Below are 18,826 nucleotides of genomic sequence, written 5' to 3' on the forward strand. Positions count from 1 at the left end.
CTGAAATTAAAACACTTTTTTCAAAGTTAAAAACCATCCAAGCAGGAAAAATCTATTTACCATTACTCATCAATTAAATCCAAGATTTGTAATAAATAGTTTTGGACAATGATGAAGTGAAGTCTTTTATTCTTTGAGGAAATTACTGATCAAGTCATATTCAATAATGAATGAATGTTGTTAGCTGTAAACATTCTTTCCTTCTATATTGTGACACATCCTTTATTATTCACAAAGGTGAACCATCCTCTGTATTTGTCAGCTGTGAGTGACACTTAGAAGCCATCCCAGAGGCTTGGGGCATTTGTTTTCTCTCTTTAACCAAGATATGCATGATAACTTATTAGTGAGTTATTTGCAGGCAAACTAAAACTGATCATATTAAACATATATTGAGTGGGAAGGCACTCTATATTTAAATAGAAGATGAGGATAGGTAGAATATGATAGGGTAGGATATAAGATATGGTAGGATGTGAATTTGCTTTTTTAAATAAGGCAAAGGAAGCTTTGCACGGACATGGATCTGCTTTTATGTGTGTTACATTTTTAAACTACATTCTAAGAGACTTGCTATAGAAAATCAATGGACACAGTTGTAACATTTATATTCCCACCCTGAGGTATCCCAGGAGTCTGATTTTTTTTCAGTGTAATTAAAGGTGACCAGGCACACTTAGAAGTCCATGTCTTTCAAATATTGCAAGCTCAATATTCAACAACAGAAGCAGCAGAAAACGTACTGCATCTGAAAACCTTGACGAAGTAGTCACCCATAACACATACTCATCTAAACCTGTGTTTGGTGTGAGTACTGAACTGTTCAATTTTTCAAGCTCACTTATTTAAAAAAAAAAAATGTTTTCAAGTTGAATATTCCTGAAGTAGGTGGTTAGAGAACAGCCCTCGGCAGGGAGGAGACTTACATGGAGAGAGCTAGCCCCGGGCCCTCATCTATGGAGATAATGAACTGAAAGGCAATCTCAAAATAATAGTTTTCACTTCTCCGAAGCCTTTAATTTGAAAACCAAAAAACACACTACAGACAGAGTCCATGCCCTTGCCGGGCTGCAGTCACTTCTGGCTATTCCTTTGAGAGGCTTCTCAGCTGCTCTCTCTCTGTCCTCAGAGGTGGTCTGTCAGTCCTAGCCTGGTACCTCCCCAGCAGATGCTCTGTGCAAATCAGTGCACCATTCAGAAAAAGCAAATTGAAAAATAAGCATTGCATAGGCATGAGCTTCACACCCACAAAGCCAGGGCTGTCCAGAATTATGGACATGGAAACAAACACCCTCAAAAAACAAAACAAAGAAACCCGCCGAACTTTGAACAGAAGTGGTTTTAAGTGCTGCACAATACAAAACTGCAGAATGAGATAGAATCATGAACTATTTTGAGAACTTGGGGGGGAGGGAAGAGGTTTCTCTTGATTTGTGAGGAATGTAATTGCAGAAAGAATTTAAATCAGTCTCTAATCTTGCTACTGTGCTTTTCTCTTTTTCTTTTCTTCTTTTTCCTTCCTGTTTCCTTTCTGAAGACCATATATAGCAGGACACAACCAAAGCATTTGCTTGTCTGGCCTTTTGAGGTGAATTATATTTAAATCCCATGACAATGACATATTTAAATCCAGTTCTTCCAATATCTGGGGGATGGTTAGCTTGTGTGCTGCTTCCCTTTATCCAGTTCTTTGCTGTTCTGACTTCATGATTCACCATCACTGTGAACACACAGGAAAGAAAAAACACACCGGTGTCATGCTGTTGGGTTAGTTGTCTCAGCAGGAAATAATATGAAAAAGTATCTCTGGAGTCCACGTGAAGGTGTTCCCAGAAAATAAATCTGTCAGTCATGCAACAGATGAACAGACTCCATCTGCAGTGTTGGATGCTGGCAGTAAGGGCTGCTCTGATTTCTCTGATGGTTAGTGGCTGCCCAGCACAGCCTGTCTCCTGCTCCGAGGCCTCTTTCCACAGGTGAGGATAACTTTCTATAAATAGAATTTTTGTATTACATCTGACCTTGTAACAGGTGCATTTTCTCTTTGTCCCACTGGTTTCTGCCCAGCTAGTTTGTTCCCTAGCTCTTTCTTAATAATGTTCTTAATTATGTTCATGCCAACATTAAAAATGAGACATCTTTTATCGGCTGACTGGATTTCAGTCAGCATTAACAGCAGGGTTTTAAACCACTTTTGAAGTTAAAGAGGCACTCATAATATTTTACATGTTTTTTTAAGTCCCTTGTCAAACTGAGGCACATCCTGGGAAGGCAGTACTTCTTTCTGTACTAACTTATTACCCACCCAGAACATCTCTCCATAAGAAAGACTCACCCTTTTGAGACAGAAAGACTAGGAGGGTGCCCAGCAGCACCCAAGGCAAACCAAATCTCTCAGGAGGTGTGATAAAGCGTAAGGGGATTGTTGTACTCCACATCCTACAGAAACCCATGCTGTGACAGGGACAGGCTGTGCTAATTTTGCTGGGGGGAGTAAAGGTCCCTGGAGTAGAGATTGGTTTTGTACCCTCTTGTGCACCACAGGAGAATCAGCCCTTGCCTGCTGGCCCTGCTTCCACTGCCTGCTCCCTCCTGCATGGACAGGATGGGAGCCCTGGCCCCAAGGAGGCTGGGGATGTTTCTGTGCTCAGGCACAATCAGGATTTTAGCACTAGGTTTCAAAGCCGAGACATATTATTTCAAATATATATTTTGAAAAATGTATATAATTTTTGAAAACGTATACATATATTTGTAACTTAGCTTACATGCAAAGTAGGTGACCTCCACCTACCAAGGAGCCTGGACTGTCATATATTGCCTCCTGTGCACAAATGTGCAGCCTTGATGCTCCTGAGTACAAATTTTGTTATAATAGCTTTGTTTCATTTTACTTCATAGTCTTTCACTTTCCTTGCTCAAAATAGCTGCTGAAAACATCTATTTATCTGTATGTAGTTCTCTTTCTAACATTATTTATTCATCTAAGCGTTTGATCAGGAAAACCAGCAGATATTGGTCTGATAGGGTTCAATTGCAGGAATAAACAGAAATCAGGTTTTTTTCATTGTTTACCCAGAAATCCCACCACTTCAGATACCTTTTCTCATTGAAATAAAGCATATTTTGAAATTTCATGTGTAACGAAATTTGCAGAATTAGATCAGACTTAAGGGAAACACTCAACTTAGAAATATTTTACCACCATGGGGTTCTGTTCTTTAAACTTTTAAAAACTTTTATATTAAAAAGTCACTTACTCTGAAAGATAGTTTTGGAACAACTTTCATTCTGAAAACATCAAAATGTCACTATTGAAATGGTTAGTCTCATATAGTTTCAAAATTATATCACAATCATTCATAGTTCAAAACATTTTGGTCTTGATGAATTTCCCCCCAGCATCTTTATGAAGCACAGAAACAACTCTGTTCAGTGAGGCCTTGAGATGTTTCCCATACTGAAATATCATCAATAAAATCTAAAAGAGAAATTACCATAATTTGAGAAGAATTTTGCCCAAACAAAGCAGTCTTTCAGAATCTGAAATTGAATCTAATAATCTCACACTTTGTATTCAACTAATATCCTTTGTCTGAGCAGCTCTGAATGTTTTAGAGATAAATTTCCTATTTTTATTTGCATTTTTTTGCCTTTCCACAATTTCTCTATAGTCTGATTCTAAGGTACCAGTCACAAGAAAATATACTTAAATGACGCGTGTGCCTTTGCTCTGACTGAAGCATATTTGTCTGAACAGGGTTGCTTTTTTGCATCAAGGCTTAAGCCTCACTATATTATTCTGAAGTGGCAATAACTCTGTTTGACAGGTTGAAGGACTTGAGGTAAGGTGTAGCCTAAAGATGCCTTTTGACAGCCAAGAGCAAAAACACCTCATTCTGATGGGGTTAATGCAAATCCAGTACAAAAGCACTTTAGCAAGGATGATATTTAAAATGTCAGCTTAAGCTGGTATGTCATGATGATTTTTTTTCTGAAAATGAATTGTTTAAGTAAACTTAATGCTAAGGTTGGTGTGCCTAAAAAGCCTTTTAGAGTATGACTGACGTTTGCTGGTGTTAGCATATGACTCAAGCATGCTTTGTCCTATACTCCCTGCTATAGTCAGTGGAATGCTCAGCAAATCTGCTTTTAGAGAACCACTGTGCAGCTGCCTCTCCTTAACAATTTTCCCCCTCTGAGTTACCGTTTAGAGGCAGGAAGGGAAGACACAGATGGCTAGCAAATCCAGGATCTTTTCCAGCTGCTCAGGGTAAAATTAATGTGCTTGCTTGCATTTGGAACCTAGGATCTAAGTCTTTTTTTAAACAAAACTAAACTAAAGCAAAAACCTCACAGCACAATGATGATTTCTCTTGCAATAGGTGTAGGCAGAAACCTTTTAAATACAAATGGCTGCACTGGACAAGCCCCATCCAAAAGGTCCCCCGAAACTGCAGCTTTGGAGCAACTGAGTTGCAAACTCTCCAGCGGTAGTGATTTAACATCCCTGCTATTTCATTCTTGAGCAAGAAAACTCAGGAAAGAGGACTAGGATATTATGAGAGTCCACAGTGGGAGGTGCAGTTCTGCCAGAGAGACATATTCATCTGAATTATCTGGTGCCATGGGAAGCAGAAGACCCAGGTCCCCTTCCTGCCACCTGTCCCTGCTCCTGGCCTTGCCTGATTGCATCACTGCTTCCACTGCACCGGGGATTTTCTTGGCACATAGGATAGGTTACTTGTTTGTTATCATAACCTGGCACAGAGGAGCTGCTTTGCCCACTACCCAAAATGCAGCTGCAACAAAAGGGTGCGGATAAGGGCAATGTGCAGCCTCTTCTTTCCAGCTGGAAATAGAATTTTTAATTAGGGAAAATGGGAGTTTGAGAGGGGTTTAGGATTTCTGGCCAAAATACTGAGGAAACCAGCCAGGAAGATTTTAAGTTTACAAGCTGTCAGGATTGCAGTTTTGCATCCCTCTGGGATCTCTGCTTGTACTATGAGCTAGTGCCAGCTTGGGGGGAGTGCTGCACCAGGGCACCGGGAAGGTCCTTTAGGTTTCTCTGGGGTCAGACAAGTCCCTGTCTGGCAAGTCACAGCTCCAGCCAAAACATCTGGCAGTGGTTCTCAGGGACCTATAGGCACCAGATGGCAGAGGGGAACTGGGTGCCTGCACTGGTGAAGAGTGCCAAGGAAGCTATGCTGAATGCTTGTCTTAACACCTTGGGAAACTGTGATTAAAGTCTGATCAGCAAGTGTTGTCTGTCTTGCACCAGTTTACAACTGCAAGATTATTTGGGTTGCAATTTACTGGCAGAGACCTTTTTAGAAGTAAGAGTGTCAAGCCTTTTGTTTAAGTTGAAGTCAAAGTCCCTATATATAAAAACTTTAAAATTTATATAGACCAAAGAATCACTCTGTAATTACATACACAAATTGATTATTTTAGAGTGACATTGACTGTTTTTCTTCAAATAATATAATGAATTAAAGTACCTTGGGTTGGCAATTGATTCTTTTTCTTCTTCTCTTACAGTAGGCAAACATTCACAGTCAGCTGAAAAAGGATAAGAAACAAGACCATAGTTACTCTTGGCAATTCTTCTACATGTATTTCAAAAAAGCATCAATTTTTATCATGCAGTCTCTCTAAAATATAGATCTGTGGATACACTTCTGCACTGTGTTATCTGCACAGACCCCATAGCATAAATGTTAAACATTTTAAATCCTCCTTCCTTTTGATAAGTGTTGCCAGAATTTCTTTATTACATATATTTCAGTTATTTATGTACACCTATACAAATTAACTATTTTTGACGACTGCTTCCCTACAAACTGCCATGGGTAGGGTTTTGTTCCCTTCTCTCCACAAAATTTTAAAAAATATTTTACAACACTATTGTCCTGTGTAGTACACTTAATGTGTCTCTTTCACTATTGCCACTTAGCACATGTTTTCCACTGGAGCTTACAGACCTCAAAGGTCAAAACCCCATCACGTGGAGCGCTGTGCTAACGCAAAGAAATGCTCCAAAGAGTTTTATGTCCTGAAAAACAAAGCATCCCTCGTAGGTCAGGCAAATGAGCCATTTGGATATAAGGCAAGGGACCAGGAATGAAAAAAATATCAGTGTTTCAGCATTTCCTAGCCAGTGAAAAGCTGTTAGGGGTTCAAAATCAGGCCTCGGTTAATTCACGCCTTACCAAAGACCCGCATTTTTTGAGGAGAGCCTTGAAGGAGAATGCAGGGCCCTTAAGGATTTTGACTGGGAGATTACAGTCGGGAGGAAAATGAGGGGGAAAATGCAAGATACTTAGAGGGAACTGAGAAGGGAGCTGAAGATGCTGCTGCTGGTAGTTACTGAAAATTCTAATTGCTTCATGGGCTGACAGACTTGCAAGAGAGGGGAAGGATGTATTCATAAGTTCCTGACAGCAGCTTTAAGTAAATGGTGGTCTGAGCTACAAACAAATGTGGATTTCTCCTACAATAACACAATGTGGAGCACAAAACTGTAGAAATTCTGAAGACTGAAAGGACTAGATGCTTCATAGAAATTAATATTTAGCATTAAAAATGTGTATTTAAAAATATAAATACCCCTCACAGCTATATGTGTGTTTAATAGAAATGTCTACTGGAAACTGAAAATATTTATGAGATTCCACCACATGTTAAAAATAAACTCCCACACAAACTAAAATACTCCTTTGAAAATTCTACCCCTGACATTTGTGCAGTTATTTTAGTAGGAGGGAGCCAAGATCACAACTAAAATGTTGTAGGAAAAGCAGTGACATGCATACAAAACACCTTACATTGATTTTCTACATGTGGGATCTACGTCAGCTAGCAAGAGAGGGAGAATGGAGTAGAGGGGTTACCGTGTACCATTTTTGTTCATGCTGTTCATCCATTTATCAAGCTCTTCCATTTCTATCTCCATAACAGAGGGCGTGTCTTCTTCAAAAATAGGACTTGAAAGAAGAGAGGGGGAAGAAAAGCATTACGCAAAATGTTAATTTGTACAACTTACAATGTAGTGATTTTGTATGACTCTTGCATAATTCCAGACACATGTATTATCTGTGGAAAGCCATCTGAGGAGATGCCCACCCAATGGGTTTGAACCAAACAGCTGCAAACAGATGCAAGGGAGCAATGCTGAGATGCTGGTCCTGGGCAGAGGTGGGGGGGGGGCACTGAGACATAACTCGCAGAGGGACTCAGTGCAGCCTGGTGTGTGCCAGAGCACAAGATCACTGCAGCTTCTTGAAAACTGTCCCTGCTGTAAATAGAAAACTAAAAAATAAGATAGTTTGTCTCTGCCCTGCTGGAACACGTGGCAAAAGTCTCATTGCTCCAGTGATAAAATCAAAAGGCCTAATGTTTCATCATAGCTGTGACTGACATTTGCAGTGACTTCGAAAGGAAAGGTCATGAGTAGAGTAACTGCATTTATTTAAATGCCTCCACTTAGCTTCCTTTTTCTTATCATTCCTGCAGTCATAAGATAGAAAAAATACTCTTTAGCAAAAAACCCTTTTTCCTTCCTAGATCCAATTTATGAACTTTCAGTATTGATTAGCAAAATGGAGCTCAATAAAAGGTAACAATAAAAATTATCACCCTGAAAGAGCCACACAGCTTTTGGCTTGTTTTTCCAGCATCTAAGGCATTGCTCCCATGGCAGCCAGGCAAGCCTTTCTGCCTCACCTCTGAGTGAGAAGACAAACTTGAAAAACAGGGGAGAAAGACACAGAGCTTATTCTGAACAGTAAAAGCCTGTGATGAGCCTGGGAACTGATCCCCTTTGCTCCTGGGGTACCTCGTGTGTCTGGTGGCTGATGGAGCAGGAGGTGCCTAGAGCAGGCGCAGCAGGGGCTGCAGGCAGTGGGTGCCTGTGCAGCAGTGCTCGCCTGAGTCACCGCATCTCCTCCTGCTCTAGTCTTACACCTTCAGCCAGGTACTGAAGTCACACTTTAGCCACCTGTAGAGATAGTTAGCTGGTGCAATTGTTGGCAAAAAGTAATGGTGTTTAGTGTATGGTAAAATTAAAACAGGTGGTGAAGGCAACAAAAATCATAATATCCTGTTAGAATAAAATTAAAAAAAAAAAAAGTAAAAAGAGAGATATTCATAAAATTTACCTTTTCACATTTTCACTTCCCAGCTCATCTGGAAAAGAAGAAAGTTGGTGTTCATAGTTCTGCATGACACATACCTCTTTGTATATACAAGGTCCAGACAAGGCAAGCAAGCCTTGGATAGTGTCAGGTAAAACAGGTTGCATTTTCAAAAGGCATGAAAACTAAATTGTAGATGAAAGACAAAATATCTCATCCTGTTTGTAATTTTCAGAGGAACCTATTATTTTTAACCTTGAACACGCTAGTAGCTCATTATTAGCTCAGCCATGCTGGGAGGAAGCCAAGTGTCAGTGCTGCAGTGGGTGGGACAGGGCAGATGCACGCTTCCCTGAGCAAAACAGATGTCATGAGGGAAATGGTATCCTGAAAAGGAACCACTTCTGCAAATATACTGTTTATGGGAGGCATTGGGACATTTTTCTACAGATTACACACAGGCAATCCAGCTCTGTCTGGAGACTCTGGGAGGCACTCATGGAGAGAAGAGGGGGTTGGACTTGCGTGGCAGATTAAATCTCAGTCAGGCAAATGAAGCTGAACTAGCCAGATGTCAAAAGGGATCTAAAGCTACTTATGATCCCAAGACAAAGTAAAGATGGGGGAGAAAATGGTGTAAGAGATAAATAACTTTCCCTCCAGGAATCGAGTGACTGAAAAGCCTGTCTTAAATTAGCTTATTTTTAATTCATTTTTGCCAATGGGTGCTGATACCTCCCAGTTGTTCCAGTACTCCTGCATTTTCTGACTGCAGGGCCACACAAAAACTACAGAGCCATCTGCCCAAGCCTTGAGGATGCTCCAAGCTCCTAGCTCCAAGCAGTAGACACAGGGCAAGGGAACCCAGGATTGTATTCCCGAAAGGTGCCACATTTCCTATCTCTCTGAAGAGTGTACCTGCACCTCAAATCATCTAGAAACAGGCAGGCAACTAGATGCCTGGTTGTGAATTCAGTTCTTTAGAGGGAGATGCAGTGATAAGACAAACGCAACCTAAAAACACCTTGAAAAATTTACTTAAAATCCATGTTGAATGTGTTGAACTGCCTGCAGGCTGAGGAGCTTACAGCTGCACTCTGGCTCTGTAGAGACACAGATACAACTATTTCAGGACTTCACTCACCAGATGTGTGGTTTTAATATGACACTTCAGTTTGTTTTCTGTGGCTTGACACTCCAAGTTACCACTTTCTTTGCTAAGAGATGAAGGCACCTTCCTGTAGCACTGCTCACCCTACCACAGCACCCAGGGCACTCTGACCATGGGATTCCTAGCTCATTTACTGTGATGTTTTCATAGCAGCCACTATCCTATAGGATTGGGATCCCTTAAAATTGTTCCTTAAAATGGAACAATTGTTCTTATTTTATTGAAGCTCCAAGCAACTTTACCTTGTGGGCAGTATAGGCAATAGAAGAATTAATTTCACTTTGCATGAAGTTATTGAGCATAAAGGGAGAATAAGCATTTGCAGCCACACAGTTACATCCCTAAGTGTTCTCAGCATTGCCAGGAGCTGGAGCTCAGTGCCACGGCTCCCATGGATGTGCAGCATGAGCAGGAGGTGTGAAGAAGGAGAATTAGCTCCTGCCCAAGTAGAGGTGCGTGCCCAGGTACTGCCGCCAAGGAGGATCCTTCTCCTATCTGTCAAACATGCAACTACAGTCAGAGAAGAACATCCTAAATGTGGCATCACGGGCCTCCAAATAACATTTTGTTAATGTTGAGCACATCCTAAAAATATTCCTTTGATGCACAAGAAGACAAATTTACCTTGCTTAGACTTTTTCCTTTTATGATGTATTACGAAAAATGTGATCAATAAAATCAGCAGGACCAGCAGCACGACAGGGACAACATATATCAAGATAGACTGTTCTGCTGCTTCTAGGCTGTCCCCATCGTTCACAGCATTCGGTTCACTACTTGAAGTACTTTCTGTTTCAAAGCTGCTTTCAGTAGCGCTTGTCACGACAAGTACTGTCTCATGGTCATTCACGGTCGAAGAACCCACAGCAGGATGAGATGTTACTGTAACAGTGGGTAATGTCGATGGTCCATCTCCTGATCCATCATTTTCAGGGCCTGTCAAATATAGGAGGACAACTTAACGTTTTCTGGGTTTCATTAGTATTATCAGTGAGTCACAGTGTACAGCTTTAGTATTTACTTTCTATTTCATGTCTTTAAAAAATTAGCAGATGCCCCATACACACAGATTTGAAGTCTTGGGCGTCAGATGTAAAATTAGATCACAAATTTATCACAAAATCTTACCAGTTGTGACCATGTTCTTCAGCTGGCTTTTACTGGGACAAGTCAGCATGCGTGGTCTGTCTGTACAAAGCTGCCTTGCACAAACAGACTTCTTTTCCTGCAGGTTGACATCTGGCCTTGCTCACACATAAAATTATTTTGCTTCTCAGTAAACCACACTAGCCTGTTTCGCTCCTCAGTCTTGGCATATACATCCCTCCCTTACCAAAGGAGTTAGGTACTCCCTTCAGGGAGACCATTATCCCTGGTTCACTAATTCCTTTGGTTCATGCATCTCCCTGTTTCTGTGCCTTTCTCAAATTTCTTAAGTTGGTCTCACTGTGAAAAACAGAATTGGTGAAAGGAAGTCTGAAGGATGCAGAAGCTGCTGACTTCCACTTATGCCTGGGCTAGAGGTGGTAGTAACACAGGGACGTTACTGGGTACAGATGCAATTAACTGTTCCTCTGTCTGATCCTACAGGCTGGCTGAAGGAGCATATGGTAAAGCATTAATGCTGATTATTCCTCATAAATGCTAAGACTGGGGGTTTTGAACCTCAGTTTTGGTTTTGGTTTAATTTATCATGCATTTTGCAAGTGGCTAAAATTTGCTATATTGGTAATAGTGAAACAAGTGTTTTTTTGAGGCTAATTAAGAATCTGTATTGACTGTCACAGAGTGTAAAGCTTAAAACAAGTATAGCAAATTATGGGCAGGAATCAGTCCTTAGATATATTACGATAGCATGCTTCCTAATGCAAAGCCTTCAATAATTTTCTTAACATGAAATTAAATGATGGGGTTTTGTGTTATCTGCCCTTTCACATACAATGCTGGCACAGTGCAGGTCTCATTTTATGCAATAAAGCAGGATGGGATTTCATGACTTTGGCAATGACATGTTTCTCCTCATTCTTGTAAAGTACTGGGCAGCCATAGTTTCCACTAGAGTTAGCAAGAGCTTAAGGTTTTCAGCACCTCAATGCTGGCATTTCCAATCTCACAGGACTGGAACCAAAAGTACTTAGCATTTTAAATGCTTTTGTAAACACATTAATCTTCATAATGGCCCTGAGAGATGAGCAGTTATCATCTCCATTTTACAAATGAGAAATCAGAAGGACAGGGATGCTGTCCTTCCAAGGGACGCCAAGTGAGAAAGGAAAACTGGGATTAGAGCGCTATCTCTTGCTTAATCCACTCTGCAGCATCTCCTCTCTCCCATCAGATTTGTCTCGAAGAGATGAGTATTTAATGAGACTGTATTTCAGTTTCACATGAATAAAATTATTTGAGTGTGACAGCAGTGTTCTATCTAGATTTTTATGCTGTGCTTATCACACAGACACCTGATTGTTTTATTCTTTCCTAAAAACTAGGAAAGAATTTGAATACTTAATAAAGAATACCTAATACTTGTATATAGTGTTTAGTACTGTGAAGGTCACCAGACTACTGCACCACAATAGGACAATGAAAATGATAGCTCTTTAGTCACAAAGCACATTTTATCTATAGTCTCTCTGTTGCTTTCTTCTGTATTTATTATTTCAATCAAGAGCAAAACACTATCTCTGCCTCCCTTGCAGGTAATGACCCCTTATGCGTGTGCTCCTCCACCCCTTTCCGTGATCTGCTAGCAGTCCTTAATCCTATCGCAGAGAACAGGAAGGAGAGCTTCTCTCCCTTATTATTTTGGCCATTTGTCTTTTCTTTCCCAAGTTTATAGTCCCTAGTGCCTGCAGTGACTCCATTTGGATTGCTGCTGTGCAGAGCAGACAGGTAGCACTAGAGATATCTGTGCCACAGACTGTGGTGTGATAGACCGTGCCACTGGCAGAGCTGATGGCCCACTACAGCCTCACTGAACCTCTTCAATGACCTTGCTCATTTTCTTCCTTTAGCCATCGTCCTTGAAACCCATTGCCTGACACATTTGATATATTGAGAGGGACAAGCCTGTTGCTTAAAATAGTATGAATGTGAAAGGGTGTGGAGAACATACTTCGTTTCTCGTTTACGCTTAGGGTTAAAATGGATTTTTCAAATGTCTAAAGCATGGTGTGGCTTTAAAGCAAAGCAAACAGTCACACCTCATTAACTGAAGCGCTAAAGCTTCAGCTGCAGAGTATGCTGTGCTTGATTTCCGAGACTTTTCCAGTATCTTTGATATTTTTTCTGTTTTTGAGCTATGAAGCAGACTTAAAATCATTTTTCTCTGTGTGAAATGGAATTACCTTTTCTAGTCTCTAGGCAAAGAAAATGGCAAATCAGAGGGAGTGACCTTGCTGCCACGTACTTTTGTTCACTTTGCATAATTCCAGGGACAAAACAGCATCTCTCCGGGAACACCATTTCCTCTTACAGAGATCTGTTCTCTGAGTGAATTAAATACGTCTTTCAGCAGAAGGGCACCCAATTGCAGAATGTTCTTGCAAGGATATTGCTCTTATTTCCTGTTTTACCTGCTGCCTCGACATATCTCTCTCCCCTGTCACCTCTGAGGACTAGAGCTCGGACCAGAGGGATGCCCTACCTGTCACATGGCAGTTGCTCTCACTCTCAGGCCACCCATACATCACACTTTTTACACAGTAGGAGAGCACAACCTGCACCAGGGTTGGCCTGGTGGCTTGCACCATGGAAGTATTTGTACCTCCAGTTTGGCAGGCAGAGACAGGCTGAGGCCTCCCGTGCAGCTGCAGGGCTTGCTGCAGCCAACTACCCAGGTCCCATGAGACCCACGTGGCTGGCCTCAAGAGAGCTGCTTGTTTTTCACAGTGTTTCACTTTGAAGTGCTCAAAATAGCAAGTGGGCTGTGTTGCAGCTGACCCCAGTGGCTGTTTTGTAGGGTGTTGCAAGGTTTGGAGCAGGGCAGAATTGCATCTGAAAGCTGGTGATTTTGTGAGATGCTATTCAAATGTTTTCTCTGTGCCAGATGTGCAGTGGTAATTCATACCATGAACTGGCTTGTTAGCTCTGCTGGGGTTTCATCTTGCAGATATCTATTGCCTCCCTGCAAATGGGAATTTGACCATAACATAACATAACATATCAGGATGGAAAACCAAGGCCAAAGGGGTGCAACAAGCAGCAAGTCACATATGATCATGTACATATCTTCTTGACTTTGCCAAGCCCATGCCCTTTCTCTTGCTGAGCTCAGCCTCATGCTGTTGGCTGCAGTCCAACATCCATACTCATCCCTCTGCACAGCTTGTCCAAGGAGCATGTGCTCATACAACAACTGCGGCAGCTTCACTTTTGTCTGAACTGCCTGGGGCATAAATGCTGGTGACTTCTTCCCATGTTGAGGGAAGTGGATGGGAACACACCACAGCTTCAGACCAGCCCGTATTGTCACTTTCCATGCTTTCAAGGAAGAGGGGCTGGCACGCAGCTGCATCCCACCCTGATGGGGCGGTGGGCACAGCTGGGACTGGAAGCTAAGAAGCTGGAGCTGGAAGTAAGAAGTCCTCAGGTTTCCACCATCGAGGTATTAGAGGATCTAGTCCTCAAGGGACCAAAATGTCTGAGCAAGCACTAGCAGCATCTCAGGAAAGGTTCAATTAACAGTTCTTAAAAATTTTGAAAAAGCTATGTCCCTATATAGATACCATGGTATAAGGTGTTATTCAGTATTCTCTACTTCAAAAATATGCTCGGATCACTGATGGTCTTTGCTTGAGTTTTGGAGGTGCTCTCAAACCTGCTTTTTATGGGAGACAGAGGGAGTTGAATGTACCAAGTGGTTTTACAGATTGGAGTCCAAAATAACACATCTCAGTCAAACAAACAACACTTCTGTTGTTGCAGCATTTCTTACTCTGAGGTTTGTGCTGCGGCACTCAGAGGAGATGATATGAGCTTCCTGATTAAGTAAGCAGGCAAACAGGTTTCTGAATTCAGTTGGATGCAAGGCAAAGGAAAATAGCAAAGGAAAATAGCCATCAGTCAGCACATTTGGTTCTGTTGTAAAATCGAACCTGCCGCCTTACCATCAGACTCAAGGACTGGGGTCTCTGAAGGGAATTTTTCAAATTACACTACAGTATCTACTTACAGAACAAAAAGGAATGGGGTAGAAAGAAAGCAAGAGCTGTGTCACTGGGATAGCCAGGCTTACTAGTTTGAAAGGAAAATTTTTGTCCCATAAGCTATAAAAATGCATTGAAAGGAATACCCACGAGAAGATGACAGAACAAGAAAAGGCTATAAAGCTGGTATGAAGTTACCACATCCTATATCACTCTGCTCTACACACACATTCCTTCTGTTGGTATAGTCATACCACTCCACATGATCTGTGTGATCCTCTCCCATACTGCTTGGCTCATCCCTGCACTGTTCCTCTCCCACATTTCAGATTGCTATAAGAAGGGCTGTTCCTTGCCATGGCCAGGGCTTGCCCAGATGCCTGTTGAGGCAGGTCTTGCCTGTCAGTCTGGCTGGAAGAGGAATCCTTAAAAGCCTGCAGGCGAGCTGTTGGGTGCGTATGCTGTTCTGATGAGGGAGCACAGGCATTTCAGGATGGCTAATCTGTAGACAAGATCCTATTAAAACGAGGTGCTTAGAAAGCGTTATCTAGGTATAACCTGAAAGAGGAAACAACTGTTTAAGCTCATTTATAGATGATGGAAACTGCTTTTCCTCACTGTATTTTCATCCAGCTGAAGTGCTGCACGAACTGCTGATATTGCAAATTCAGGCACGCGTCTTAGTGTCATTTCTCATCCCCAGTACTAAAGGTTTTCCAGACCAATGTATGCATTTAGTTGCTTCTACTTAGTCTCGTGGCCTTCTAGTGCTGCATCTGTGATACCCATGCAACCTCACTGTGATGTAAATCTTTTAGTGCTCCTTGCTCTCAGGAGGACTCTGAAATTAAAGATTCAAAAGCTCCAGAGGCTTTCCAGCTATCATAAAATCTTGTGATGGAAAAGAGACTGGTGCTACTGACTGAAATTTAGTATAGAGTCTTGCTGATGTAAATGAGAGATTTTCTGAAATGCCCCTGAAGCACTTGAATAAAACACAGTGAATGTTTGTGTATGCGGATAAAAGGGAGGAATGGGAATAAATATGTAGGAAGAAGTGATGTGTTCGGCAGAAAGGATTTTTCATCTGCTTTTTAGAGGACTGCACTTTGGGAAGACAGTATGTAGCAAATCCTCATTTCTTATATTTTTGCTTTTACAGAAAATTTCAACAGGTGACTCTAATGGGTTCAAACCTATTTTTGAGTTCATTACTCTAGGAGGAAATAGGTCAAAACTATCACTGTCTGAGAGATCTTGGCTTTTTAGGGACTTAACCTGAAAGGCACTTCTCTGCCAAGGCGAGAGTCGCTGCCTGTGCTCATGGTACAAGCTGCTGAATATCTGGACCTTTGATAGCAATGTTTCTTTGAATGACAGCTCAAAACAATAGCACAATAGACACGGTCTTCAACTTGGTGATCTTATGGGTTTTACTGTTCCTCTCTCTCACACATTTTCTTGCTCCCCATGTCAGGCTGTGTATGCTGCAATTTCCCATGTGTTTCACTGAACACAGTAGGAGATGGCATACCCTGAGAAACGACTGTAGGGTCAGAGCCTGTTCCTATAAGCTATAGTAAGGGTCTAAATGCTTGTTACTAGGGTCAGCACACATACCTAGGTAGGTGTTTAGGGCTGTTGCAAGGCTGAGCCAGTGAGCACCATCACCTACAGCAGAGAGAGCCACTGTCACCTGTAGGGCTTTCTGGCTGCATTAAAGCCAGGGAAAGAGAACTGGTGCAAATCCTGATGTTTCTTCAGTATGGAGTCATGAGAAGGCCAGGACCCAGAGCTGAGACCTCAGGAATGCGCTTAGAGCTACTGGATTAGAGTAATTGTAGCATAGACAGGAGAAAAACATCCATAAAGCATAATCCAAGTGGCAAGGCTAACAAGGCTCTGGCATGGTATGGGAATAGGATTTATAAAGGCTTTAATCTGTCTATGCTGCAAGATTTAATCATACTCTGTTTGCCTATTTTGTAAATGGTATTTAGACAGCAGACCACTTTAAAGGTGAGGACTGTGTCTGGTAAATCGTAAAGTTCCCTTACAATTCCTGCCCTGTTGATCTGTGAACAAGGAGGATTGAAAGCAAAGGATCTCCCTGGGAGGCTGCCCTCAGTGGAGGGGCTCTTGACCCACCAGTGCCTCTGGGGTACCGAAGCCCTACAAAAACTTTTCCCCCATCAGTTCAATTTCCCCCGAAGGCCCAAGTTCACAACTTCCCCCTCCCACCTCCCACCCTTACAGTTAGAGTACTCCTCCAGTACATTTTGGGGCTGGTTGCATAAGCAAAAGATGCCTTTGTATGGGGAGCAAAGGTGGGTGTTCTCCTCCCCTTCCCCGGCTGCTGCAGGCTGGCTCCAGAAAGTCAGGGCTGATGGGGCCTGGGGAGGGTTCTGACAGGACTGACTCACTCCTGAAGAGAAACCATTCCAAAAATAACCAGAATTTAAAAGGGGAAGTACTGATAGGAAGCCTCTGAAGGCAGGCAGGGTGTGGGCTGGGGCACCTGACATCTGCCTGGTGCTTCAAGCAGTCTTTAATGCCCGTGGCAAAGAAGGGCAGGGAGGCTAAGGGGACTGGGGACTAAGGCATCCCTCCACCCTGGGGAGGTGGTGATGAAATAGTATTGATCAGTACCCTGCACATGAGCTAAGGAAGCAGGAGCCTGATCACACTGTGTCTCCTGCATTGTGCTCCTCCTTTTCCCTGAGACCTCTGTTTTGCTCTGCCCATGGCAGGATTTTTGTTCCTCTGACCGCTTTGGTTCTGAGCTATGTATGTTCAATGCTTGCAGCATATTTTCCTGATGTGTCTGCAATGCAGCAGAGTTGTAGTAACACAATGAAGATGAAACCATTTTATACCTCACTTAGCTCACTCTTACAGCTGAGCAAGACTCCTAAGCGCAAGCAGCTCAGCAGCACACGGGGAATCTGCAGCCCAGCTTTACACCCTGCTTATAGTACTGGTTTTCAGGGGAAAAGTAGCCACACCGAACCACCTATTACAGAAATGCATTTTAAAACCTTAAGAGAAGAAGTCCAGTGATGGCTGAGAGGCAGCAAACACTTCTAAGTCCATATTGAGGCACTTTGACAGGGATTTGTTTGACACTGAAAGGCTTGTAAGCATCACCTGTCAAGGTTTCACTAAAAGACCTGCCTGTCATGTGCAGTCCCTGGCTGCCAAAATGCCAGTGGAACCAACGAGAGCCTCTACAAGCCCAGCACCACCCAGCATTTTGTCGCAAGTGGCTTTTTCACTCCTGGTTCTTCCCTTCAGAAGGTCAGGACCTAAATCCATGCTGCCGGACACTTTGTTCTGCAGCTGAGAATTCAAAATATTTGTCTCCGGAACCGGCTGTTCTTTTGTTAAACCAGTTTCAGTGCACTGGGACTGCGGAAATTGGCAGTCAGCTTTTGAATGGAAGCAGTGCTCTGTCTTTAACTTTACTGTTAAATGCTGGTAGTATTGGGTGTGGGATTTAAAAATTTCAACAAATAACTAAAATTAGAAGCGAAATGCCTGGTGGCTCAACATGGAAACTCCAATTCCCTACACAACTGCAATTTAGGAAACGTAGGAATTGTAGGATTATGTTGCTGCTGTTTGGGGTTAGGTCTAACAAGAAAAAAATCAAACCTTCAAAGAAGAGAGGCAGCTTTAAGCAGAGAGGGTAAACAAAGCAAAAAGTAGCAGAGAGCAAGTCCCCACAGATCTTCTCCCGGTGCTTAGCTTGGAGGGTGTTGCCCTCCAACTCGGTCCCATCGCTGCAGGCATAAAACGCAGTCCCACCTCGGCAGGCAAAAGGCGCTTTTTTTACTCACCATTTCCAAAAGATCCTCCAGCCAGCGACAGAGCAGAGAGCAGAGTGATAAAGCTGGGGTTTCGCATGCTGCCCTGGCAGTGCTCCCACCTGAGGGGCGCTCCGTCAGCCTCCCTGCTGCACCGAAACATCTACATTTCCTGCTTCCTGCCGAGGTGCATCTGAGCTGCATTTCTTCAGGAGATGGACTCTCTTTGATGGGTTTTAGGAAGTGATGTAATTCCGTCTGGGCCTGTCAAGCAAGCAATGATTGCAAAAGAAAAAGAAGGAAAAAAAAACAGAAGTTGCACTTCAAGCACGAACTTGGCTGAAGCACCTTTATTCTGTAGATGAGAGAGCTCCTGCTCTCCTCCACTCCTTTCACACCCGAGTTTACTACCTTCTATCTTCATCTACACACAGTACCACAGGGACAGACATCACACAAATACAAATCAGACACAAAATTTCATTGTTGTGAGTTAGCGGGAACGTTTTATGTCACTTTTCAAGGTGGTTGAGCAAGCAAATTTCAAAAGTGCCTCCTCTCTTGCCT

The 18,826-nt window shown here is 42.5% G+C and overlaps 1 protein-coding gene across 1 annotated transcript; it reads right to left on the reverse strand.

Annotated features, from left to right (window-relative positions):
- Positions 1–94: 94 nt before the first annotated feature.
- Positions 95–18,464, reverse strand: TMEM154 (transmembrane protein 154). The gene is made up of 6 exons (XM_017805966.1): positions 18,293–18,464; positions 9,931–10,242; positions 8,160–8,187; positions 6,901–6,986; positions 5,502–5,562; positions 95–1,720 (listed from the first exon to the last, which is right to left on the reverse strand). Exons 1-6 carry the CDS (start codon positions 18,420–18,422, stop codon positions 1,705–1,707), a joined length of 633 nt encoding a protein of 210 aa, XP_017661455.1. The 5' UTR covers positions 18,423–18,464; the 3' UTR covers positions 95–1,704.
- Positions 18,465–18,826: the final 362 nt, after the last annotated feature.

This window comes from Lepidothrix coronata, unplaced genomic scaffold, assembly GCF_001604755.1.
Source record: "Lepidothrix coronata isolate B3197 unplaced genomic scaffold, Lepidothrix_coronata-1.0 Scaffold13, whole genome shotgun sequence".
NCBI lineage: Eukaryota > Metazoa > Chordata > Aves > Passeriformes > Pipridae > Lepidothrix > Lepidothrix coronata.